We start from the raw sequence: 27,683 nt of genomic DNA, 5'->3' as shown, positions 1-27,683 counted from the left end.
GGACCTCTCTCCTCCGCAGCCCCAGCCTCTCTCAACTCCGGCCACAAAGCCCTTTAACCCCTGCCGGGCCAGCCCTGCGCTCCCCACCTTCTTCCTTTCCAAGTTTCTCCTACAGCTTAGGCTCTTAGATACCATTTTCCAGTCCCCACTTGTCCATCTTTCCACCACATGATACTCATGCCTGTTGTGACCAATGCTGAACCTTTGGAGTCACAGGCAGAGGGCCTGTGATATTTGAAAAAGGATGAAGATCTTAAGCCACAAGCTCATCCCTCCCATGCAGATGCTGTACTGGGGACCACGCACACAGGTATGCACACACGCAAGGCGCATCTGTGTGCACGCGTGCTGTATGTGTGCACACGGGCCATGTGCAAGTGCTGTGTGCTACAGCGCTGCACATACCTGCAACAGGCACGCTGGTACACATCCGTGACGTCGTGCGTGCCTGTGCACGCGGGCCAAGTGTAAGTGCAGTGTGCTGTAGTGTGGGCACCCCGTGGTGCCCCGTCCCCAGCCTGGGTCAAACCGAGAGACCCAGGGCACACAGTGGCCAGCCAGGGCCCCCTCAGCCGTCCTCCCTCCCACTTGCCTCAGAGAAACAAAGACAGTTTAGCAAGAAGTCCCCAGCTAAGCGGTTTTTTTAAGACCTTCAGCCAGCAGCCGCCGGCTGAGCTGAACGTCTCACTTTATTAGTGAGTTTGGCCTTGGGCGTCTGGCTGCTTGATCAATCCTGCTGGGGGTCAGCGATATTTCCTCCGGGGCCCCCCCGCCCCTGCCCCTGCCTCTCCGCCGCACCTGATGAACAGCATGCCCCTGGACCGCTGATCACCTATTGATTTTCCAGCCCCAGTCGGCATCCGCCGCCAGCTGCCATCTCCAGCCCTGTCACTGGGACCACTTGGTGACTAACTGATCCTCTGGGCCCCTCCCAACCCCTGCCGGACTGCAGGCCTGCACTGGCCCGTTCTGCCCTTCTCAGGTTGGTGCGCCCAATCCCTGCTCCGTGCTGGGGCCTTTTCCCAGTGACCCCACACTTCCACCAGGCGGCCTGGCTTTCATGACCTTGGGCGAGCCTTCACCTCCTTAGGCCTCCGTTTCCTCATGTGTAAACCTGGGGCAACATAAGACTCGATTCATCGTGTGTATCAGGCAGTGGTTTTCTTTTTCGGTTTGTTTTGGTTCTGTGGATTGAACCCAGAGGGTCTTTCACATCCCCAGCCCTTTGTTTTTTATTTAGAAACAGGGTCTCACTAAGTTGCTTAGGGCCTTGCTAAATTGCTGAAGTTGGCCTTGAACTTGTCATCCTCCTGCCTCAGCCTCCTGCGCCCCGGGATACAGGCCTGCACCACCACGCGCCTGCACAGCAGTTTTTAAAGTGTGTTCTGGGTACATCTGGGAGTCCCTCAGGCCCTTCCAGAGGGTCCATAAAAGTCAAAACTACAGTTATAACAACACCATGGTGTTATTTGTCTTTTTTGCTCTCATTGAAAAAAAAAAAAATTAACTCAGTGGGGTATTCCAGGGACTACATGACACGCGACAGCTCAGAAACTTGAACACAGAGGCGGATATTGACAATCCGGCTGGCTCCCACTACAAAGACACACGGAAGTGTAAGATCATGCCACGCTTCCTTCTCTCTCAGTTCTGAGTGTTGGGAAATGCAGTTGTTTATCATAAACATTGATTTTATGCTAACATGTATTTATTATTGCTCTTTTAAGTAAATTATAGACAAATTAATGAAAATTTTCTCAGTTTTGACTAGTAAAATAGTAAAGAGTGAGAAACAGAATCCACGTCAACGGGAGCCCTTCGAGACCCGCAATGATTTTTAAGAGCATAAAAAGAATTCCGGAGACAGAAAAGTCTGAGATGGGCAGGAAACTAGCACGTTGCCCAATCACTGTCCCCACTGAGCAGACGATGATGGTGACGATGAAGCATGGGCATCACTGGGAGAGCGACCGACCCGGTTGAGCTGGGGGTGTCAGGATGCGGGTTTGGAGAGATTGTCCCCGATTAGGAATCTAGTCCCTGCAGTCAAGGGGGGGCCCCTCTGCTGGCCCTAAGGACTGTCACTGCTCTGCTCCTGGCCACTCTCCTGTCAGCGTCTGCCTGATGGGGTCCAGCACCATCGGACCTTCCACCAGGCCCCTGGCTCTGGTTCCTGAGGCAGGTGGGCTCCTAGTTCCCAGAAAGAGGCAGTTGGTGCAAAGAAGGAAGAGGCTGGGCAAGGGAGACGTCGGTCGTAACTACTCCCCACGTCAGCTGCCACTGTGAGCACGATTTATTTATATATTTTTAAATTTATTTGTTTGTTTGTTTGTTTGTTTGTTTGTTTTCGGGACTGGGGATTGAACCCAAGGACGCTTTGCCACTGAGCTACGTCCCGAAGCTTTTTTTATTTTTTGTTCTGAGACAGGGTCTCCCTAAGTTGCCCAGGCTGGCCTCAAACTTCGGCTCCTCCTCCTGCCTCAGCCTCCCCAGCTGCTGGGATCACAGGCGCGCCCCATGACACCCAGCAGTTGTAAACGCTTGGAAAAGTTAAGCCATTCGACCCCTGCAGCAATCTCGTGAGGTCGTTTCAAAACGGACCCAGGACGATTCTGCGTATCGGGCGCAGTAAGAGGACAGACACAGAAACGACTGGCTCCAAAGCAGAAATGATCGTTGCAGTTCCCGGCAGGAGCACACCACGCAGGGCACGTGGCGTAGCACCGGGCTCAGTCAGGAGGCAGAAGGAGGGAGGGGGAAACACGGACCAAAGCCTTTGTGGCGTTGTTCATGGTTGAGGCAAGATAAGCACCTTAGAATTGACTGGTTAAGCATCTTAGCAGGCTCCAGGCCGCACTGTTTGTCCCCTGGTGGTGGGGTATGTGCCCTGCAGTGATTTGGGGCAAGGGTTCTATACAGGGGATGGCTGGGAGTGTGGGCTTCGGACTGGCCACTTTACAGAGGACAAGTGTGTTTACAGACAGGTTGTTCACTGTAGGAATTAGTCTCAGGAGGGGCAGATGCCCCTGGACATCAAGACCCCAAGATGCCAAGGCATCATCAAACAGAAAACATAGCATGACTGGTGCAGAGCGTACATATTATTCCTTCATTTTACAGAGGAGGTAACAGAGGCAGGGCTGAGGTCACACTGTTGGTAGGTGGTGGCAGCAGGACTTGAGCCAAGGCACTGTGGCTCACAGGGCCCAGTCCTTAACCACTGTACCACACTGCCTCCTGGCAGGACTGCCTCCGAGGCTGGAACTACTCGCTGGCTGGTCTCCAGGAGGCCAGTCTGGAGTGGGATGAGGCCAGGCCTTGAGAGCTCTTGGCTGTGACTGTGGCCTCGTGATGCTGGGACAGATGAGCACAGCTCTGGAATCAGGTGCATCTCCCATCACCACGCCCTTGGACAATGACCCTGGTCGATGCCAGCTCCCTACTCCCAGAGGTCACCCTCCAAGCACCGGGCCGCTCAAGGCTGCGGAGAGGTGCCTGCGGTGTACAGAAACACAGGATGACTGGGATGCGCTGAACCACTCAGTGGGCCCTGGATTGACGGGTCCCCTTGCTCCTCTTTGCAGGTTCTCGGGTCTGCCAGGGCAGCTGGTCCTATACCCTCCCCAGCATCGACCCAGGTTCTACTCTGAAGGACCCTCGCAGGCTAAGGCAATAATTAGAACTCCATAAAGTTTCGCTGGTGTTCTTTTTGTTGTTGTTGTGGCTTATTTGTACCACAAACTGGACCTGTAAAATGGGGACATTCGTGCACTCCTCCTGAAGGGGGTCTAAGGACCTGGTGGGTAAGGTCCTGATTTGAGCCAAAGTGAACAGAGAAGGGTCCTAATCGGGGGAGGTGTGTGTGGCGGGGCGGGGGTGTCTCCTTCCGCTCCAGGGTAGCTGAGAGCTTCCTTGGTGGGCAGGTCACAAGCATGCGTGCGCCGGCCCTAGTTTGGTTCCTCCGTTGGTCTTTCGCCAGCAGACCTGGACTGGGACAGGGGCTACCAACCGCGCAAACGTGTGGAGCCAGCTCCCCCTGCCGGCCGCGACGCGCAGCACCTGCCTGGAGCGTCCCGCCAGCTTGGACTGGGCTGGCGACTCACTGGACTGGGGCTCAGGCATCAGTGGCCAGGACTCCGGTAGGGGGTCAGCCCCTGCCAGGTGCAGGGAGCTGGCAGCGCAGCTCCGCCCACCTCGAGGACATCTGGCACGAGCTGCTCCGTCCTGAGCCGCTGAGCCTCCCGTCCTCTTCTTAGGGGACAGATGGAGTGGGACTCGCCCTCCCCACCCAAAGTGTTCCTAAAACCTCATCCTCGACTGTGGCCCAGGCTTGCTTCTGTTCCTGTCCCACCTTCGACCTTCCCCCTGCCTCCAGCGAACTCTTTCAGCAGCTCCAAATCCCAGCGTGTCTCTGACCCCTAAGACCTCTCAGAGGCCATGTGTGGCACAAAACCTTGCTTTCATATTGAAATGAGCATGGATCATGCAGACCTCAGCTAGGGGTGCGGGAGGCTCAGTGCCACCAGGCCCCTGGGAATCCCCGAGGGGACCATTCCCCAAGGAACCAGCACTCTCACAGAGCCTCCCTTTCCGGACCAGGCCACAGGGGTCCCCAGAGCCTTCTGTGGCCTGGGTCTGATGTCCTACACTGGCCCGATGCTCCAGGACTGTTGCTGCCTAGAAATCAACCCAAAATTTGATGGCACAAAATGACTACAACTCTATCCTGGTCACAGACCACCAGGAATCTGGACAGGGCACAGATCTGGTGACATGGTTTGTCTCTGGACCACCACTGTGGGTGAATGAGAGGCCTGGAAGGGCTGGAAGGAGGACACCTTCCAGATGGCATTCCAGCCCCCAGGAGGGGACAGCTGGACAGCTGCGGTGGGATCCACTGAGACTGTGGCCCAGAACCTACCAATGGCCTCTCCAGCATTCTGGTCGCTGGCCTGTTGGACAGCTCCATATCCCAGCAGGCCAGGCAGAAGTCACGTGGCCTTTTGTGGCCCAGCCTTGGAAACCACACAGCATCACTTTCAATGCTACTTTGTTGGTCCAAACCGTCACCAGCCTGCTAATTAGAGGAGGAGCCAGAGACTACAGCTCTGCCTGGGAGGAATGTCCAGGAGTCCGCAGTTCTTCTTCAAACGGAGCACACCTAGGCCCAGCCCATCTCTCCACAGTGGCTTCATGGCCTGGGCAAGGTGACAGCTGGGTAAGTATGGCCCACACTCTACCTCCAAACTCAGGTGCTTCCTCCTGAACCCCAGGATTGGGCCCTCCATCTCTGCTGAAGGAGAGGTGGCTGAACAGGGTTTCATGAACCAGCTGCCACAGGGGCCCCAGGGGTGGTGCCATGGAAGGAGCAGCGCAGGAGGTGGCAGAATGGCAGCGTGACCTGCTCAGCTCTTACTCCTTAAATCCAGGTCTGCGTAGGCACGGGGAGAAGGGGCATGAGGGAATAACAGACGTCAGCACGTCGGTCTTCACACTGCTCTGCCTCTCCATATTTGTTCTGCCAGTTTACCGGAAGAAAGGCACCAAAAGCAGCCCCTCCACCCAATTCCAGATGAGGAGTTATTTGGGGAGTCACTTCCTTCATTGGCCAGAAGGGGGCAGCACAGTGCCACTCTGCAGCATCAGAAGCTTAGTCTGATTCCGTGTAGTCAGTGGCCCCCCCAACACATGCCCCGACAGAATCAGAAGCTGTGTCCAATCCTGGGTCTGCCTTGAAGTCACCGCCTGCCTGGAGTGCCCAGAAACCCCATATACCATATGCAAGTGCTCCCCCAGGAAACCCTGATACCCTAAACCCAAGGGCCAGAGAGACTGTGCTCTGGGCTTGTTGGAACTCCACTGGGACATGCTCTGCCCTTCTGCCTAGCCCTGGTCACCTCTCACCATTGCCCATCTTCTGGGAGGGGATTGTCATTGCACCCAGCCCTTTCCTGGGATGTATTTATATCTCCATTTCTTAAGTAAAAATTGTTCTCCTTGAGATGTGGAGACCTGCACTCATGGCTCCAGGGAGGCTAGGGCAGGTGCGGGAGGGCGGGGCAGCAGCCTCCTGGAACACCGGCAGGCTGGAGGAGTAGGGGTACGGAGCGACCCCAGGTCCAGGGCCTCTCAGGAGCTGACTCCAGTGCCACGCGCGTTGAGGGGAGGGAGGGAGGAGAGCGGTGGGCGGGCTCTCAGTTATCATCATCCCCACTTGGCAGACAAGGAAACCGACACAAAGAAAGCGTGTCTTGCCGAGGGTCACAAATTCTGGGAGTGGGACTTAAACCCAGGTCTTACAGAGACAAGAGAATACACTATTTGTAGGAAACTCTGGAAAAGGCGACACTAATCCACAGTGACAGGAAGCAGAACTGCTGCTGGAGGTCAGGCTATATTGGAGGTTGACTACCAAAGATCATGAGGGAACTTTTGGGATGAAAATGTTCTGTTTGCTTCTTGTGATCACCGTGCTGCACTGCTGTACTGAAACTCGTTGCAGCCGATTATAATGAGTGCATTTGTCATGTGTGAGTTTTACCTCATTAAAGTGTTTTGTTGAACTAGCTCTCTCAGATCTCAGCGCTCTTGTTCCCACACTCAGGTGACATCCTGTCATGGTGTCACTTGTCTGGGCCCTTCATCCTCTAAGGGTTATTCCCACACCCAGAGGGGCTCAGAATCCCATCTGAGTCAGAACCAGGAGAGGCTGTGGGCGAGCGGGGTCCCCTCACCCTAACTATCTGGTCCAACCAACCAATCAATCAGCAAAAATCAAACAAAAACCTGCCCTCCACCTGGGCCCCTCAGCGCTGGCCAGGCCTCCTTGCTGCACAGGTCGGCAACCCTGGTTTTTTAATCTGAAACAGAAAATCTGCCCTGGTACCTTAAAGCTGAGTTTCCACAACCTCGCCACCAAGACAGGGCCATCCCAGAATCTGCCTGCCTTCCAAGCCCGCAGCTGAAATCGGGAACACCCAGGTTGATCTAGAATACCCTTCTCCAAGCAGTGAAAACTTTAGAGCAAGACTTAACTTTAATGAGCTCCCTGGTGGCCTCTTCCAATTCGAGTGTTACATCACTAACCTGGCCCAGATTTCAGCCCCCTACAGGGCAATCCTTGGAAAACCAGACACCAGGGCCAATTAAACTAGTTCTCAATGACCAGGAAGCCAGTGATGAGGACAGAGAGAGCCACACTGGGGGTGGCTCCTTGGATGATAAAAGCTGAAGGGATTTTCAAAGCCTTGATATTTGCAGTTCTGTAGCTAAGAGGGCCAAAGCCTTCAGAAGCTCAGGACCTGAGGCTGAAAGCAGACGGGAGTCCCCGTAGGCACGAACGTACATTCCATCTTAAAGCTGCTGATCAGGAGGCAGGACTCGAATGAAATCTGTCCTACTGGTTCCTGTTCTGGAAAATACAGAAGATCTGTGCCCAGATAAACCCACAAGCTACCACTGTTCTTGCAGTCTGTTTATCCACATACGTGGGAGGACTCTGCAGCGAGTTCACTCATCGCTACTAGAAGGAACCACAGGGCTGCCAGCCTTTCGCTCCCTGGTGGTTACAGCAGCCCACTAGCTGGCCTTCAGATTGCCAGTGAAAACTAATTCCACCATGCGGCATGCAGAAGAAACATGAGTTAAGGGGGACCGCAGGGAGGTCACAGACTGAACAACGGCGAGCTGTGTGTGACAAGGCACATAAACACCAAGACGTCTCGTGATCTTGGCCAGCTGATTCCATCCAGGGTAGAGTGGATCCCGTCCGGCTGTGAACTGAGCGTTCAGCAGCAGGGCTCCTGAGGCCAACCCCAAGACCCCAACCCCCAGGAGCCATCGGTAATACATCCAAAACCTTGGGCAAAAAAGGGTTCATGCAGATCTCTTCCAGATAGACACCTGGGCTCCTTCTTTCACTTCGTGTAGTTTTGTTTACTTTTTCTTTCTTTAGTGCCAAGGTCTGTGCTCAGGGGCACTCTACCACTGAGTACACCCCCAGCCTTTTGTTTTTTTAATTTTGAGACAGGGTCTCACTAAGTTGCTGAGGCTGGTCTCCCTCTCGCGATCGTCTGCCTCAGCCTCCCATGTCACTGGGATGACAGGCAAGCCACAATTTCATCCCCACTCCCTCCGTAGGACGACGGTCACCCTCACAGGCTGCACTCCTGATGTGCATCTCCTTGTTGGTCCCAGCTTTTGCAATCTCCCTGTTGCCTTTCGTGTGCGTGTATTTTCAGTTTCTGAAAACGGTACGATCACGTTTCCCACTTTTTCCACTTAGCTATTTTTAAGGCCTGTATCATCTGCTGTCTGACTCTGCAGCACTCCATGGCATCATCCGCTACCTTTCTCCTGCACACTCTCCCAGCCATGGACGCGACTCCCACAGCCACCCCCACCTCACTGGGGGAACATTCTTACTCAAGTCTCCTATGGACCCGGGGGAGACTTGTGTTGGGAACTCACAATGGAAGTGGAATTTTTGGGCCATGGGCACGCATGTACTTCACTGGTGAGCAGTGCCAGCTGGCTTTCCAGGACAGCCACACTGGCCATGGGCAGTGTGAATCAGCCCACACACCCACTACTCACCTTTCCAAGTTTTGCTCATCTATCGAATGCAAAGTGACACCTAATGGTTGCTTTAGTTAGCGTTTCTCGGATGACTGGGTTTGAGCACCAGTGTTGGCTTGATGGATTTGGGGTCTGCCTGTTCACCCCTTCACCCACTTTTTTTCTCATATGGATTGTTTTTGTTGATCTATAGGAGCGTCTTGTACATTCTGGACATGTAATTCTTGATTGGTGTTATCTATTGCCACACCTACCAGCAGGCCTGTGCCAACCACTAAAGCACAGTAAGCACAGGAAGATAAAAGGAGTAAAGAAAACAGGAGGGAAATCACTGAGTCCAAAACGAATACGTTAAATGGAAGAAAATATTTACAGAAGCACAACAGAACTACCTAAGGCTTTTTTTGCTCAAAATAAAAGTTAGAAGCAAACAAGTAGAGTATAAAAAAGACCAAGAAGTTAAAATAAATCCTAGGGAAAAATAGTTCTGAAAAGAATATAAAAAAAAAAAAAAATCCCATCTGTATTTTTCTTAAAACTTCATGGAAAAGGGGAAATGATGCAGAAGTCAGACAGGTAGGTTAAAAGGGCAAAACAGGCACAAGTCAAAACTAAAGGAGGGACAGAAAAGGCACAAGACAACAGACACTGTGCAAACCAAGACCGCTCAAAGAGATTAAGCCTAAAACAGGAGGAGCGGACGATCAAAAGAGAAAGACTAATATAAACAAACTGAGGGCTGGTTGGTACGTCCTCATCAGCCACTCTTGGGTCCCTGGGGTCCTGAGGCAGAGGCCAAGAGCAGTGGTCACGAAGCAGGAAGGCATCAAGGCTACCATTGGATCAAGTTCTGGTTCAATACTTGATGCCAGCAAAGGGCCTGGCCAGGACCTTTGATCCAGAGCTGCTAATCAGGCCATGGTCAATGGACAAGACCTCAGAAGCCTTAGGCATAGCCAGTGCTGGGCCTTCACCTGGCTTTGGAGATTCCGGGACATTAACCACTGAACCCTGCCCCCACCTCCCCACTTCTTTGTGAATCTCCCACTTCCCAGCCTCCCAGCTCACCCACTGTCTTCAGTAGAAGATGCAAGTGGGAGAGAGGCCACGCATGCCAGAGGCCCAGGGGAGACACTGCCCTGGGAATCCCTTTGGCCCCACTTAAGCAGGCAAGGAAACAGCCTGTCTGAACAAGTTCAATACCACCCAAGAGTGCCTGAGGTAACACCTCCATGATTCACCCCAGGCGCCAGCACGGCAGCCCTGCTTGCTAGAGGAAGAACTGTCGGTGAGGACCCAGGGGCCACTAGCTCTCCCCAGATGGCCTTTTTTATACTCTTAGAGTATAAAAACTCTTAGAGTATACTCTTTTTTATACTCTTAGAGTGGCCTGGCCACTCTAAGAGGCCAGGTGTCTGTACAATGGTTTGATGGACTAGTTCCAGTTCCAGTGACCCAGAGGGGGTAAAAATATTCAAATGACAAGTAATCCGAAGTTCCACCATTGTTTCGTCACAAGTCAGAAGGTAAAGGAAAAATCCAGGTGAGTCATTGGAAAGTGGAAAACAGCTGATCTTGAGGTGAAGAAGGGATATGGGGGCGGAGACCAGCTAACTTGAATCCTTCCAGTGAGCTGTAAAGGCAGCCACCTCTGCTGCAGCAAGAGTTCACTGGAAATTCAGCTGCGTGGCATTCGGATCCCTATTCCCAGAGCAATGGGGCCTGCTGTTGGTGTTGCCAGCTGGCCCAAAGTCCAGGCAGCCCACACCCCAGTGGTTCCCAGACTCAAAGATTGCACCAACCAGTTTTTGTTTGCATTTTGAATTGGTTTTTAATTGGGTGGATGGTGTAGGATTGTTGGCATTTTATTTTTCCAAGGAAAACATGTTTAAAAAGACTACCACCTAATATCCCCACCACCCTATCTGATCTGCTCCACCCCCCACGTCCTGTTGGCCAGCATCTCCCCTACGTCCCTTATGCACAGCGCTCCGCTCAGCCAACACTTGCTAGCTGGACTCTGACCCACAGGAGAAGACAGGAAGCAGGGGCTCCTTGTGACGGCAACGCCCAGCGTCCAGGGAAATCGTCTTGGGAGAGAGCTGGCCAGGCCTGTGCAGACCACGGACGCAGAATTCTGTAAAGGGGCCCCCAGCCAAGGGCTTGGGACTTTGCAATTGCAGGTTTTGACAATGAAGATCCATCTTCACCCCCAAGCCTGTAACATAACACAGGGTACAAAATTGGGAGTCCTGCCCTGGTGATACAGAGGGGAAGTGCGTCTTCGCGGACCAGGCACCCAAAGCAGAGGTGGCAAGGAAAGGTGTGCTCACTCCTACCACCACCTCCAGACCGTCAGACACCTCCCCCGTTCTGGATCTCTGGCCTCAAACCTTAGGGTGTGGATCCTGTAATGCGTCCCCTTCCACTGCAACAAAATCTTTTTAAAATAAGACCTTTCCGAGCTCTATATGGAAAGATCCCAGTGGGAAAGTGGCAGGAACTGGCAGCTCCCTGGGTCGCCTCTACACCACCTCCCGTGGTGTGCATTCAGGCACATCGCCGCCCTTCCTGGGGAGGGGAGCTTCCTGTGTCCACGTGACCCCAAAGCTGGTGTACACCGCAGTATCGGGTTTCTGAGCTAATATCAGGCCCTCGCACAGAACAATTAATCAGACCACCTTAAAATAAAGACCGCAACACCCACAGATGGGAGGGAACACATGTATTTTAGGTATAAAGGTTTACCATTATTAACAAGTTATCACTACTATTTACATGTTTTATAAAATGGAAATAAAAATGTCATACAGGTTTGATGCCAAAAGTGGCACATCCAAACTAAAACCAGTATAAAAATAAATTTTCAAGCTACATGTTTTTAAAATAATTGTCATTGAAACGGTAAGGGAAAACCGTATCATCACATTGAGGAGCAGTCTTCGTCACAGAGCAGCCACAGGGGCAAGGACCAAACCAGTGCCTGCTGGAGGAGCCACCGACGTCCTCCCAAGAACACAGCAGATAAACGAAAGACGAGATGAGAGTACGTTCCTGAGCTACGGAGGCTTAGAGCATCTAAACTTAGTGAAGTCCTGCCACGGAGGAGCCCCCCAGGGTCAGAGCTGGTGACCTTCACCAGTGCTCAGCTCTGGCACCAGCACATGGTACTGAGCTCTGAGAGAAAGCTAAGCCCACTTGTGAAAGACAGAAGTCCTGGGCTTACCCAAGAGATGGTGCATGAGAGACCTCCTGGGGACCACCAATTCCTTGCAAGTCTCCTGGCCACACGTAAGCAGGACATGGGCAGAAGACAGACACGAGCTGCTTGGTTTGGACCCCTGGCAGACATGATCCTGGGCCACCCTGGCAGAAATCCCCAGCATTTCCAAGGTCTCCTGCCTTCACAGACACATGCTGGGCACAGCCAGCAGTGGACCTCACTGCTCAACATAGCCATGGCCACAGCAGGGAAGCAAAGGCAGCCCAGCAGAGGCTCTGTCCACCCCACGAGGCGCTTCAGCCTTTAGCAGCAAGCTTCCTTCCTCCTTCCCCAAGCTGGGCCAGCACTGTGCGCCTGCTAAAAGTGGCATGCTGGGCTAGTGAGTGAGCTGACGAGCCAGGAGCCAGCCCGGCCCGCTCCCCTTCTGCCCAAGCGGCACGCGGGGTGTCTGCCCATGCACAGGCTTCTCCGGGATCTCAGTAGAGGCAGAGGCTGTCAGGTGGGAGGAAGGGGGCCGGTGAGCTGGCTGCAGCCCACTCCATAGTGGCTGCAGATTCCAGGTGAGCTGATGCCAGCTCACCCCACCTGGGACCAGGCCAGCAAGGAAAAGAGGCCACCAAGAGCTCAGCTCACAAGTCCTGGACCTTGGCCCTTTTGGCTTTCAGGGACAGGTGCTGCAAGAGAAGAGGAAACGTCATAGTTAGGTTAGCTGGACAAAGACACCAGACTCCAGCATGATTCCCAAGTTGGTGACCAAATCAAATCTTCCACCTGGTCCACACCTTCTCAGGAAATTCTGTGTCCCTTAGAAAACAGCCTGGAGCGGGAAAGCCCAAGTGACCAATAAAGGAAACTGAACTTCAGGAGGCCACAGCACCTGAAGCCAACCCACCAAGCTGAAGCTGGCTCCACAGGGATCCACAGAGGCTGCCAATGAAACGGCTCTCCCTCTGCCCAGCCCACAGGCAGCACTGTGTCCCAACGCCTGTGCCCTAGGACGGGGTCTTGGCAGAGGACAACCTCAACTTTTTTTAAGAGTTTTTTGACAATGGTTAAGGAAAAGTACCCTCTCTTTGGGAACAAGGAAATGGGCCAATTCTGTGAGCATCTCAGCGTGCCAGGTACCTGTGCTCACTGGAGCTAAAGCCATGGCCCCGCCCACATGGGGGGATGCACCAGCCAGGAAGACAGAGGTAAAGAATAGCTCCCAGCGACAGTGTTTTCCCCCCAGAAAATCAGTAATAACATGAAGCTCACTAATGTAATCATGGATATCAGATAACAGGATCAAGGGATAAAAATATTCTTTACATTTAAGGTAAACCCAAAAGTGACGGAAATCTTAAAATATGCATTTGAGGCACAGTGTGTAAACATAAGCTTCTAATAAGGGATAGCTGCTCACCTGATGCCCCATCATAATTATCAACAAATACCAAGACCCTGCCTGGCACACATGAGATCTTTACAGGGCTCGGGCCCAAATCCCATTTCTCAGCACGCACACAGCCTCATGAGATCAAGCCACACCACCCCACAGAAAACTGCAGTCCCAGGGCAAATACAGGGTAGGAAAGAAGACAGAGTACACTGCCAAATACTGCGTGAGAGACGACTGCATGGCAGGAGCCCGTGCTCAGCGAGCAGCAGGAGTTGGGACTTTCTAGCCATTCCTGCCCGAGAAGGACCAGGGAAGGGTCTTCCAAAGGCCAGGGTGGAAGGGTTTTCCCTAGATAACAAAGATAACTTCGAGAAACAAAAAACAAAACGATTTATGGATGGGAAGGCAAATCTCTGAGCAGATCACCCTGTTCTTGCTGTATTTAGTTCTCTGAATTCTCCCCTCTCTGTACGTCACCTGATATGACCCTACAACTAATGTTAGGCATCCACAGCCTCCATTTGAAAATGGAAGATGACGCCATTGTGCCTACAGGGCCATTTTTGGTGCTCCTTTCTGGAAGGAATGTTGAGCATAAACAAAGCTGACTCTGAGCCACTTCTGGCCTCTTTATAGGGAAGAGCAACACTCTGAAAAATGATATAAAGTTACCTACGGTGCCAGGTACACAGCATGGACTGTCCATGGACTGCGCGTGGTTTATGTTCACCAAAGAACACCTACTATACATGGGCAGGTCTGGAGATCTGGGGAGTTCCTAGGCAAGTCCATCTGCTGTGGAAAAGTTAGCAGCAGAAGTACCTCTGGACTACTTGTTCAAGAAGCGGGGTCTGGGGACCCTCACTGCACTCGGCAGTTTCTAACCGTCCCAGCCTTCCTAAACATGCTGATCGCAGTGAAAGTGATGGGCTGAAAACAGGCTAATGGAGAGAAAAAATAAGTGTGGAAATTTGGGCTTGTCATCTTCTTCAAACGTCTAGAGGTATCTGCTCTTTACACTTCGTGGGGTTGACCTAAACTAATCCTGAGCTGAGGAGGGAAGCTGACCTGGCTTCGCGGTTGACTGCTCTGGGCCATGCTGGGCGGCTGCGGGCCTGTCTCCCCAGCTCTGGCACCTCACTCCTGGGCAGGCAGTCCTCAACACACCCTCTCCTCTCCACGCCAGTCTGCATTTCTAATCGCTTCTCTCAATTCTGCTGTCTTCCACGTGAGAGATTTGGAAGGAAAAGATTTTCTTTCACTACAGGTTTATTCTTAACAACCCAGCAGGGCAGAGACAACACTGTGCATTTCATCGCCCCTATAGGTGATCTGCTTTCTAGCGGAAATGCCTGTTCAGGATGTGCGGGGAACAACAGAGGTCTGAATTGCTCTTGGTTTAGGTAATAATTAACCATTACATAAAGACTGAAAAGGGCAATTTCCCTTGACCTTACAGAGGAGGAGGGATGAGAAGACCTTTCTATTCATAGGGTCACAAACTCAAATGCCTCCAAAAGTTGAGCAAGTGAATGAATAGTGAAGTAGGACTGTGGCATCTTCAGCAGGAAATCATTCCTCAGCCTCTGATTGCCACCACACAAAATCACAGGCACAGTGTTCCACTTTTTTCAAGAGAAAACAAACATATTTAATATGAAATCTCCCTTAAAAACAAACAAACAAACAAAAAAACAAAAAAACCAGGGTCTCACTATGTTGCCCACTGGCCTTGAACTCCCGAGCTCAAGCGATCTTCCTGCCGCAGTCTCCCAAGCATCTGGGTCTGCAGGCGTGTGTTACTGACACTAACTTAAATCTCCAATTTGTAAAGGCAGCAATCAATTCCAAATTTGGATTTGAAAACACTTGTGCAGTCCAGCTCTAGCCCTGATAGAGTAACAGGTTTCAGACTTTCCCTTTTGCTGTAAAAACCAAAAATCCTACACAAAACACCTCAAGGCACCACCTCTCTGCACTGGAAAACAAACTGCACTGTGCTAGCGTGCTTCTTGGTGTGTGTGTGTGTGGTGCCAGGGATGGGACCCAGGGCCTGGTGCATGTTAAGTACATACTCTACTACTGAGCTGCAGCCCCAGCAGAGACTATAATCTTTGAAAAAGGAAACGGGTGAGCTTCACACTCATCCTGAATCTCTTCCTAGGTCTCCAAACCTTGGTAGAGAGATGTAAATTCTAATCAGAAAACAGAGGAAACGGAGACAAGAATTCAGAACTGTTAAAACAGCTAGAATCTGCAGAATAGGGCATTGAAAGGGAGGAGCTCCAGAAGTCTACGCAAGGCTATCCCGAAGTCTTTGGTTGAATATTAAACTTTATACATGATTCAAAAATATAAGATTCAGTAAAAATAGCAGAGAACAGTAACTGGGACTTATAAGCAGAAATGGAGATTTTGGAGGCGTGACGGTGCTGGAAATGATGGCACTCTGACCTGGCAGAGCCCTCACTGAATGTGCTAATCGTTTAACTGAGATACCAAAAAGGCCACATCTTAGGCATATGGCTAAGAACTGCCCTACTGAAGACTAAAACCAAAGCTCAGCAGAATCAAACTGATGTGCCCGTAATTAACTGACCGCCAGAAAAACAAGTCGAAATTCTTAAAAAAAAAAAAAAAAAAAATCCGGACTCCACAATGTAACATCTATAATATCCAGCATACAACAAAAATTTACTAGGCAGGAGAAGCAGGAAAACGTGGCCCATTATGAGGAGAAAAACAGAAAAAGCCAAAATATACCAGAAATGACAGAGATGCTGAACTAGCAGACAAAACTCTGAGAACAGTTATTATAAATATGTTCATTAAAGATTTAAAGAAAAAAACTGGATGTGATGAACACATGAAGGATCTCAACAGATTAAAAAAAAAAACTAAAGAGAATCCATGAAAATGCTAGAATGGAAAAATACATATCTGAAATAATGTTCTCTGGATGTACTGGACACTGCAAAACTGATCAGTAAGCCTGAGGACAGGTCAAGAGAAACCATCCAAACTCAAGCACAGAGGAAAGGACCACAGCTTTGTGAGGTGCGAGACCATATGAAGAGCTCTAGCACATGTCACTGGTGCTCCAGGAGAAGAAGGAGACACTGAAGCAGAAAAAAATATTTTAAGGAAAAACTGTCCCAAATTTCCCAAATATGATTTAAGAAAATCAGCTCCAAGATCCAGTACACTCAGTGAACTCCCAGGTGGGATAAACACAAAGCAAAGCATCTCCCAGGTCAAGCTGCCAAAAATCAAAGATAAAGAAAAAACAAAACCTAAAAGCAGGCACAGGAAAGGGGGAGGTGGGGAGAGACTTGTTACACACAGAGAGCAACCATGAAAATGACTACTGGCTCCGCAGACACTGCGAACCAGATGGCAAGGAATAAACTTTAAAATGCTAAAATGAAACAAGCAAACAAAAACTCTTCCAATCTAGAATTCTATAGAGCAAAAAATATCTTTTAAAAATGAAGATGAAGTGAAGACATTTTCAAATAAATGAATGCTGAGAGAATATTCCACCAGAGACATGTACTAAAAGATAGATGAAAGGGAGTTGGTTCCTCAGGCTAAAGGGGGAAGATGCCAGACAGGAAGGTGGGTCTAGCGAAGGGTGCAGACTGACAGAGATGACAGGTGCGTGGGCCAAACACAACACCCTTGTCCCATTTCCTAATCTCTTAGAAGACAACTAATTGTTTAAAACAAAGATAATAACAATGTATTGTGGGGTTTAAAAAAAATTTTTTTTAAGAATGTTTTTTGGTTGTTGGTGGACCTTTACTTTATGTATTTATTTATATGTGGTGCTGAGATTTGAACTCAGTGCCTCACACACGCTAGGCAAGTACTCTACCACTGAGCCACAACCTCAGCCCCGGGTTTAAATATTTGAAGAAAAAAAAATATAAGACAACAACAGCACCAAGAATGAGATGGAGAAAATGAAATACATTGTTACGGTTTCTTATATCATGAACCAAGTAGTGTCAATACTAATTTAAGGTCGATTGTGATGAGTTAAGGATGCTTATTTCTAGAGCAACCACCAAAAAAATGAACCGAGAGGTATAAAATGCTTCCTGAAAAGATAAAATAGAATATTAAAACAGCGAGAATTTGCATAATAGGGCATCTGCCTGTGAAAGCACACAGAAAGAAAAAAGAACTAAGAATAAGGTGGACAAACAAAATCCAGCAAGGTGGTAGCTTAAATCTAGCCATATTGACAACTGCATTAATAACTAAACATGCAAATTAAAAAAACAATGCAGACAAAACAGACTGAGTCTGAGCCATCGTTAGCCAGAAAGCTTGTGAAGTTTGATTGACCTGTCAGTCTTCTAAATATTAACAACCATCCCTCAACTAAAAACTCTTATTAGAAGAATGTATGGCCTTATTTTTTTAGGGCAATGAATGGACTGTTTTGGGCAAAAGTGAAGAAAAAAAACCAAAATTATAAATCTGCTCCTCAGTGTTCACTACCCGGCTCATCCTGTACATGGGCCCACCACGGCAGCGGAGTGAACACAGAGGACTGTATTCGGGCTAGGTTTCACCCACCAAATGGTTTAAACTATCCTGGGTTCAAGCCTGCACACCTGTTCGGTCTCCACGAGGCAATTCTTCCTAGAGAATATCTATGCTGTAGGAGCAAAGGGAGAAAAGAAGAGCTGGAGGTATATTTGTTTTGGTTTGGGTTTTTCCCTTTTAAGCCTGGAGGGACTCATTTCTAATTGTACTTCCTTATGAAGCAAATGACTGACATGCTTTCACCCATGCTCTTACCCTGCTGTGGAGAACAGGGTACTCTTAACGGCCTTGTCACCTTGTGCACTATGGGTGGGAGGCAGGGGGGATGTAGGGTACTAAATTGAAGAAGAAATGTATATTCAACACTACAAAGCAGCTTCTACTGGTGGTTTGGGGGACAAGGTCTGTTCATGCCTACCGTTCCTTGCTGATAAAAGTGTGGAGCCAGCTCCAATAGCCACGAAGATTCTATGGCAGTCACGTCTCTCATGTAATACTTGGAGGTCTGGATAACTTCATTGTAGATGACCCTGAAACAAGAAAGACATGAAGCATCCTCACACGTCTCAGGATGGTCAGGAACACAGTGAGAGATGCTGGGTCCCTTCCCTTAACACAGGTCACAGGTGTACACTCTGTGCTCCGTATACAAAAGCACTGAACACCTGCATATATACTGCTCCCTAAGCATATGTGCACATTTCACAGATAAGACTCCTGAGTCCTACATGATTCCTAGGGCATCTCAGTTATCTGCAAGGGACCTTTCTGGATCCTTTGTGTACATTTATACAGCTCTGAACAGTACTCAAGGACATAATTAGACAACATAGAAACGAAGGCAAAGGCTTGCCTGATTATGAAAAGACTGGGAAATGACTGCAGAGACACAATGAACTTTCCAGAGTGAGGAAAATATTTCATGTCTTATTTAGAGTGTGGATTTCATTTGTCAAAATTCATCTTTCATTGTACATTCATGATATGTAATTATTTACTAATTTACTAAGGGTCGGAACAAAAAAGACTCATCTGAACCAAGAACATAATTTCAAATCCCCGACTGTAGGGGCACATATTAATAGATACTAGTTTCTGAGCTATCTGAAGTGTTGATTCAGGGCATTCCTCAGAACCATAAATGCCCCAGCCACACTCTGCTACCCGTCAGAACCAGTATATGAGTCTCAGTGGACAAGGAAGGTAGGAACCCTCTACAGAGGTCATGGGGGAGGGGCACTGAATGGTGCAAGTCTGCTCCAGACTGGCTCTATTTCCACCACCCTTTGTTTACCCCATAGGGTTCCTTAGAAATGAAACAGGAAAAAGAAAAACATTTTTCTTTTAAGCAACTCCCAAATTTAAACAACCCAAAGTCAGCAAATCCTTAAAGAAGATTCTGAACTGAGATTTGGTTTCCCTCTTCAATTTGACCAGTATACAAATGGCCACATTTCTAAATCCAGAACTGACCAAGCTGCTCTCCACCTCCGAAGCTTCCAGGTCTGTGCCAGTTAAGGACAGCCTACCTCTCTGATCTAGGTAAAGAGCTCAACTTCACCACTGGTGTGAAGCACCACCTTAAAAAGAGTGCTGGGTCCCACCCTGGGGTTCTGATTCGGGAGGGCTGGGCGCAGCCCACGTGTGCACCTCCAGCCAGTTCCCAGGCGAGGCTGCTGCTGGTCTGGAGGCTGTGCTTTGAAAACCACTGCTACAAAGAACCTGTCTTACACCAGACCTTTCGACCTTCTAATTTATCTCCTGCCACTTTCCCTCCCTCTTTCCATACATGCCCCCCTCCCTTTTACCCAGAGTTGTTTGCCAACTGGTTAAGGGACCAGAGGTTGTGTTTAAAATTGCCAATCTACTGTCAATCAATATTTTTGTAAAATACAATATAAACAAATTAAAAGAAAAATGAAATTTAAAAAGACACAAAGCATAAGCCCAAATCTATTAGTTTTTAAATCAGGCAGACATAAGCAAAACTTGTCAAAATGCTATAAAAATATCTGAATGTCTTCTGCACTCACCCCTTCCTTCCTGGTCAGAAAGCAGACTGACACCATTTCACAGGCCACCCCTGAGGAAGCCGTGGCCAGCCACCATGATTCCCCATTCCCCTAAGGCATGAAGTTCCTTGGTGTTGTCGCAGATGTGCCCAGCCTACTTCCTCAATCTGAAAGCCCTTTAAGTCCCTTTTCTGTCTGAAAACTTTTATCCCCAAGTTCAAAGTAAATGTTACCTTGTCCATGAAGTGACTCATCCTGGCACCTGAAGTGCCCATACTTAATCATCCCTCTAGTGAAGCCCTTCTACAGTACAGGATTCTGTTGGGGCCTGTCTCCATCAGGAGGGCTGGACCCCAAGTCATCTCTGCACAGCTGTGCCTGGCACAAGGCTTGGCATCTCGGCAGTGAGTCATAGTGAACTTCAGTTGAGAGGATGAGTAAGCAGACACACATCCATCTGCTCAAAGGGACCTTAGATAGAGCAGAAATTCTACAGACCACCAGCCTAAGAACGAAGTCAACAAACATGTACAGAGCACCTGTGTTCCAGGCCCGGTGCCAGGACCTGGAAACCCAGAGAGAACAAGAATTAGGCACTGCTTCCAAAGCCCAGCAGCAGGAGTGGCTCACCAGCGAGGCGGCTTCTCTGCATAGAGGACGGATGCAGGGTGGATGTGCAGCTCGTGATCATCCCGGATAGTCCTTGGAAGACACAAGGATTTCATCTGAAGCACATTTTAAATACTGACAGCAAGACTTTCCCACGGATATTTTTAATATTAACAAAAAAATGCATACACATTGAACTTCACATGAATAAAACAATTCTCTCCATCTTCTCTGTGCCCTTTCTTGACCCTCCCCTGCTGCCACCCCAGGAGTCGGAAATAAATCATACAAAAGGAAGAGAAGAAAAGCAACACATGGCGTCTCAAAAAAACATTTAGGAATATAATGTTCTGCCTGTTTTGCTTCTGCATGCTTTCTTTCTAAATAATATCCTTTAGGCAGAAATGATGATTTCTTCTATAACTTTCCTATTTTACAAAATTAAAGGATATACCAGGAGGTGAGAAATGTTCAAAGCTCAGTATTAGACTACTAGTTTTATTCAACTGAATTAACAATTGAATCAACAGACTAGGAGGTCACTGCCCAGAACAGTCATGGAGTGCTTCTCGGGGCACCAGGGATCTGTTTCATCAGGGCAAGTGCTTTAAGCACAGGACTAAGCTCATTGCTGGCACCATAAAGAAACCAGCACCCTAGGAACCCTGGCTCTCCCACCAAATGGTGGGGAGCTGACCAACACTGAACTAGGTCTCAAAGGAATGACCAGCCTCAGAACCTCTCACGAAGCCCCTATTTTTGTTAAGTGCACAGCTGCGATAATTTTTAGAACACCTGCAGAAATGGCTAGTTGAGACTCTTCAGGAGAGGCAGGCAAGGCAATCAAAGCGACAAGTCAAGGACATTCAGTGGAGGAGAGCTCAGGCCTCTCCAGGGGTAGTTGCACCTGCCTGCCTCCTGGAGGGACTGCCTCAGACACAGAGGACTTGGTGTGAGAGGGGCTCAGAATCGTGACAGAGATGGGCCAGGCCACACATCCCAGAGCAACAATAGAACACACTAGAGATAAATGTCAAGTGCTGTGCTTTAAAGTTCAAACAGTCAGCTACCAGGACACTGGATGGAGCAGACACTGCTGCCAAAAAATTTTAAATACTCACTGAACTCTGGACACTTTAACAGACACTTGGTGTTCAGGGAAAGGGTCCCTTGGCTGGTCTTAGAGAACAGGAGTTCATTATTCTCTCAAGGAAAAAAAACACTAATGGCAAAATAATATAGAGGTGGCATCCAAAACAGAGCTGAAGAGAAAGCATTTTTCATTGTTCCTTTATTAAACACGAGAAAATGACAAGAGCCACACTTTGACAGGCTACAGTGAAGCTAGGAGACTACAATGGCCAAGGGACAGAAGAGACAGACTAAAAGTATCAATTCAAAGGGCCAGAATGATTTAGTCTGGAGAAAAGAAGGCTGCACTATACTTAAGTTTGTACTGTATTTGACACAGGCATCAATAATCAGTGACTGTCTATGGCCTAGAAAATGGAGCTGGAAGAAAGCCTGCAGATTGTAGCAGGAGGCGCATCTGTCCTATCAGGAGACATCTGAAGAGTTCCAAAGACACCAGCTGTGGCCACACGATGCCAGTGAGTCCTACAGTGCTCTACAGACAAAATGGACTAAATGGTCCAAGTAACTTCTCTAGGAAACATCTCCTTTAATGGTTTCTCTGGTCGCACTATTCTTTTGTTGGAGCTGAGACAGTGTCAGCCTCCAACATGTAACTGTAGTCCTTCAAAAACAAGAAGTACAGCGTGGAGACAGGTTTCCAGTTCCAGAGAGTCAGGACAATTTGCTTAAAGCTATATAACTAACCTCAACTCAGTTTTGGAGGGAGACATGATTTAAATTAAAAATAATTAATTTCTCTACTATCTCTGCACATCAGTTTTCTATGCATTTTGGAGGGGGGGATCATTCTGAGGATTTCTTTAACAAATGACTTCAGAAAGTATGGTGTTACCTATAAGCTCCAGTAGAATGAAACCTTGCTGCATTTGCAAAGAATCCAGAAACAATGCACCTCAGAACCGGATCAGGATCACCTGTACAAAGAGCACCAAAGAGCACGGATGAGACCCTGGCCTGCCCTGTGCCCGCCTGCTCAGGGCTGTGCCATTTCCATTGGTGTTCCTGCTACCACAGTAGACAGACACCCTTCAGGAATAAGCTTCTCCACGCACTGGGTGGTATCCATGAGATAAATCTCACAGTACTGGGCAAAAGGATAGTGTCATTTTTATGGCTTAAGATACACTGTTGTTCCTCGATTCTAAAATTCTAAAATTCACTCCCTTTTTTTAACACTTCAACTCACTGAGATTAGAATAGCATTCACAACTACAGTGGTAGCAGTTTTCTTTCTTAATGATACATAAAATAATAGTGGTATTTTAGATTCAATGAAACACAGTTGTGAGCAAACACATTCCCTAAAGGAGGTACTATTTACAAAGTTATCAACAATATAGAAATATGTACTCTTACCAACAATGTTTTGGCAAAAAGGGTTACCCTTTGGTCTGGGGATGCAGCTCAGTGGTAGAATGCTTGTCCAGCAAGCACAAGGTCTGGGTTTGATACCCAGCAACCCTCCCCAACAAAGTTACCTTCTTTTACTTTATATTTACTTGGTAACTATACATCTTTGTACCCAGGGACACTCTACCACTGAATTTTATCCAATCCTTTTATTGTTTTATTTTGAAATAGGGTCTCATTAAGTTTCTGAGCCTGGCTCAAACTTGCAATCCTCCTGCCTCAGATCCCAAGTTGCTGGGATTACAAGTGTATGCCACATTACCTGGCCTTGTGAATTTTATATTCTAATCCTTTGCTCATTTATCAATTTTTTAATCTTTTATCTCATGACTGCTGAAAAATCTTTAATATTTGCTTTCTGTTTAATAGCTAGATGTTTTACATTTGCATATACTTTATTCAGTCTGCATGATCTTCTTTACTATTCCCAAGTACAGAACTGACTGATCTTAAATCTACATCTCTCACCATCATCTGATCCAAGATTCGGTCCCTCCTCTCCCAGTGCCCTTCAGAAATTACCACTCGCTTCCATGCATTCTTCTCAGGGGCAAAGTCACTTCCAAAAGGTCAAACTGGTTCTTGGGGGGGGGAGGCGGAAAGTACAGCTCAGAAACTACAGTGGCTTGTGGCCTTCCAGAGCCCAGCTCTTTATCATGAAATCTTATTACTCGTCCTTTAATTCCTCTTGTTAAAAGAATTTAAATTTAATATAACTTCTCTCCTGGGCAGAGGGTAAGCTACACAGATGCAGAAACGAGGCTAGCACTCACCTGCCTGGTAACAGGAGGCTGATCAGCTTCTCTCCAGGAAGCTACCCCTTGCAAAACTCCTGTATCTATCAATGACATCAACGTGACCATATGTGCTCACTGGGTGACCTTAAGCAAGTTACTCTCTGCCTCTTAGCCTCATTACTTTCATCTATAAAATGAGGATGACAGGAGTACATATTTCACAGGGTAGTTGTGAGCCCTGAATGAATCAATATCTGAAACACTCAGAACCATGACCAGCCCATTAGAAGTATCCGAGCAATGTTCACATACTAGTGGGGTGACAGCACGGCTGAGGATCAGCACACAGCATCCAAGACGACTGCTGAACGATGCTCCCTCGGAAGTGTAGGCCCCTGAGCTGAACAGACCAGGCTCTGCACTTACCAACTGTGTTGCCCTGCACTTCGTTTAACATCTCCCAGGACTTTCTGACTCCGATAAAGCAAGGACACAATCACCCACATCTCACACAGCGGGAGCGAGGTGAGAGAGTAACCGTGGAGCCCCTGCACGGTGTACCCTACGCTCCTTGATTAACAGTCCTCACTGTCACTGCGAGAGGTCAGGGAATGTCCTACACAATACTATCTTCTGCCTTACCTTCAGTGACCTCCTAGGCTAACCACATGGCACTGGATTGAATTATGCTTGCATCTGAAGATAAAATGTAATTTTTATGTAAAAACCACACATTTCATCCACTTGAAAGCAGTCTTTCTTAGACAGGCACAGTGGCATACTTCTATAATCCCAGCTCCTGGGGATGGGGAGGCTGAGGCAGGAAGATGGCAAGTTGGAGGCCAGTCTGGGCAACTTAGCAAGATCTTGTAGCAAAACAACATAAAAAGGGCTGGGGATGCAGCTGGGTGGTACGGTGCCCTGGGGTTCAATCCAACAGTACCACACACACAAAAGAAGTATTCATTCTTAAAATAATCACAATTGTATTAATTATATGATGTATAATGATGTGAATGCTAATGATTTCAGGGGGGGTGGTTACTAGGGATTGAACCTAGGGATACCTCACCACTGAGCCACATTCCAAGTCCTCTTTATATTTTATTTTGAGATAGGGTCTCACTAAGTTGCTGAGACTGGCCTCAAACTTGCAGTCTTCCTGCCCGGGCCTCCCACGTTGCTGGGATTACAGATGCATGCTACTGCACTCAGCTTGTTAATATGCTGTCATAAGCTATAAATTTCTTTTTGTGAGAACGGCCCTCAGAAATAAAAATGGACCTCCTTGGGGAAGATAAGCAACTTAACATTGAGATTTCATTGATGCAGGTAATTTTATAAAAAATGCAAAACCAGTGTAGGGTCTGAGCCCAGTGCTGCCTCCCACCAGCCCAGCAGGAGGAATTTAAGAATCCAAGAACAGAGTAAAGGAAGGCAAGTCCCCGGGGGCGGCCAATGCCTGGGGCAGCTTATTCTCACCTTCGCTGGACTTCTTGGGCACCTGAAACTTGACAAGAAGCTTTTTCAACTGTTCTCTCACGGTGGCAGCTCTGACGAGACCCTTGTAATTCAGGAAATGCTCCTGACACCATTGGGAGTTCTTATTGTGCTACAGAACAAGCCAGACGGGGGAGTGTCAGGGGGCACAGGAATGCCCGTGACCCAGGCACCCTGTGAAGGTGACCACCGTCTCTTCCGCCATTTGCTCGGTCAATGAGGCGAGATCCTCAGATCATAACTGGCATTCCCTTTTGTCCCACTCTCCAGATGCTGACAACCACGTCACATCTGACTGCCCTGTGACCTCACTCTCCACACTACAGAGTAAACGAGACCTGAGGGACAAGCCGAGCTGCCTGCGGCTGTGTGAGACTCCAACTATCAGAAAGAACAGCTTCCTGTGGTTCTCCGCAAGGCAACTTTTCTTTATCACTTTATTCAACTATAGGCAAGTGATACGACACTTATCAATGCACAAATAATCTGCACACTATTATTATTTGTCTCTAAAGTATGAATTTTCCATCATTGTGCTTAATTCTACATTCTTAAGTGTGATCATGCCTCAGATTAAACTTTGCTGTGGGAATGTTCCTCTAAAACTATATTCTAAGGCAGGCAGAAGAGTGTTTTAAATAAAATAAAAAAAAAAAAAATTATTCGTAGAGGATTTTCCAAAAAGCAACTGAAGAATAATGCCATCCAGACCTATACCCATATGCTCCTGCCAGAAAAGCTTCAAATTGGAGATGGTACACTGTGCTTATACAAATGAATTTTAGCTGATTTAATTTTTAAGTCTCAATAGAGGTTTTTTTCCCCCAAAAATCATTCACCAACTGAATGATCATCCTTAAATCTCCGGTAAAATAAAAATTTGGTTATTTCTCCTCTTCCAAAAAAGTATTTAAGAAACAAATAATGAAAAGTGTGAAATATCATTCTCTTTCTTTTATATGAAGTTTTTCATCACTTTCTTCAGTTTTAGATCACTCCTGAACAAGTCTTAGTGAGAACTTTAAGCTGTATCATTTACTCTTTATAGAACGCTGAAAATAAAAACCAACAATGCCCATTGCCAAACACAAGAGGGACGTGTGGACGTGCACAGCCCTTTATAGAGAGGGTTCTTGACAGCTGAGAAGAATAAACCCAAGACCCTGGGTGTCCCCAGCCTCACTCACCTGGCAGAAGATCTACCAGAACTTCCTGTTCAAAGGCTGCCTTGTGTCAGACACGAGGCAAGGCAGGAGAGGGTCGTAAACCTGCTCTAGGGCACAGCGCTCTTGGGGTAAGGAAGCGCACCAAGCCATCCTGAGCTCTTCCCGCCAGTACCATTCCAGAAATTCAGGCAGGACATCCAACCCACTGGCAAGAAATCTCAGAGGAAAATAGAGGGACTCTTGGTCACTCCTCTGTGCTAACGTTGGGATCCCTCCTCTGGGTCCCCTGAGTGGTGGCTGTGCGGAGGGTCCCGCTGGCGGAGGTTGGCTTACTTTGATAAATGCTTCATACACATTCAGCATGGTGAGGTGATCGCCCTCTTCCACAGCAAATTTTCGGTGTACCCGAATCTGGAAAGAACAAAGCTCCATTGAGAGGCTGACTCCTGCGTGCCTCCCTACCGGAGTGACACTGCACGACAAACAGCATGTGGCTGCAGACACAGAACGGCCTGGTGCACACCATCCCAGCTCTGCACCCCTGAGAGCTCTTGGCTGGGTTAGGTACCTTCCTGCCTCAGTCTCCTTCTCTGTGAAATCAGAGAGCGAAGCCCTGCTACCAAGGCTGCTGTGGAGTAAGACAATCTTCTCTAAAGTGCTGGTATAGGAGCTGATCCGAGTTAGTGCTCCTGTCACTCTCCCCTTGGTCCCATAGGACTCTTCTTTCAGAAACACTCCTCCCAGCTCCAGGAGGCAGGGGCTGGGTGCCTGGCTGGCACGTGGCGGACACTCCATATTCCTAGGCCACCACTGATGCACAGTCCTTCAGACCCCAGCCTTGACTTCTTCCTTGTGTAAGACCCTGGACAGTGCACGTCGTTCCCCAGGGGTCAGGAAGCAGCACAGGAGACATATAAGCAAGTACAGTGGTACATTTCTTAACTCCAGAATTTTATCCTTGAACCAAATGTCACATGATCAATCACCTTCCTCCCTCACCCCCCCCACTCATCCCCTCATTCAGTAAGAGATTTCCATCAAGCACCTACTGCAGGCCAGGCCCTGCTCTAGGTGTCTGGGATACAACAGTGAATAAAACAGTGGTCAGAGATGAAAAACAAAACAAGTGAGCAAAACACACGGTCTCTGATGGCAAGAGGTGGCACCAGACTGCTGCTCTAGACGAGAAGGGGTTAGAACTTCAGTTTTCTCCTTTTAAAGCCCACCCTGAGGCAGGGCTGTCTCAAAAGTTAATAAATGGACAAACAATCTGAGAAAAAGGACATGACCATTTGGGCACAGAGACAGGAAGAGGACAGTAGTGTACAGACCAACCGCTGTCAGGGAGGGTCTGGC

General features: G+C 48.4%; 1 protein-coding gene across 3 annotated transcripts in view; it reads right to left on the bottom strand.

Moving 5' to 3' along the window:
- Positions 1-11,150: 11,150 nt before the first annotated feature.
- DHX35 (DEAH-box helicase 35) overlaps positions 11,151-27,683 on the bottom strand; it is a 69,464-nt gene continuing 52,931 nt past the window's right edge. Inside the window, exons 15-20 of one of the 3 annotated variants that reach the window (XM_079126213.1) lie at positions 26,661-26,738; positions 25,144-25,273; positions 22,347-22,428; positions 20,381-20,452; positions 18,157-18,268; positions 11,151-12,474 (exon numbers count right to left, since the gene is read on the bottom strand). In XM_079126213.1, coding sequence (XP_078982339.1) covers positions 12,430-12,474; positions 18,157-18,268; positions 20,381-20,452; positions 22,347-22,428; positions 25,144-25,273; positions 26,661-26,738 — 519 coding nt within the window. In that variant the 3' untranslated portion in view covers positions 11,151-12,429. Of the gene's footprint in view, positions 12,475-18,156; positions 18,269-20,282; positions 20,453-22,346; positions 22,429-25,143; positions 25,274-26,660; positions 26,739-27,683 lie in introns of those variants that run through there. The other 2 variants (XM_079126212.1, XR_013761673.1) reach the window with 2 other exon arrangements.

This window comes from Sciurus vulgaris (genome assembly GCF_902686455.1).
Source record: "Sciurus vulgaris genome assembly, chromosome: 2".
In the NCBI taxonomy this organism is placed as follows: Eukaryota; Metazoa; Chordata; class Mammalia; order Rodentia; family Sciuridae; genus Sciurus; species Sciurus vulgaris.
The sequence above is the reverse complement of the archived record's forward strand: the minus strand, read 5'-3'. Positions and strand labels throughout refer to the sequence as shown.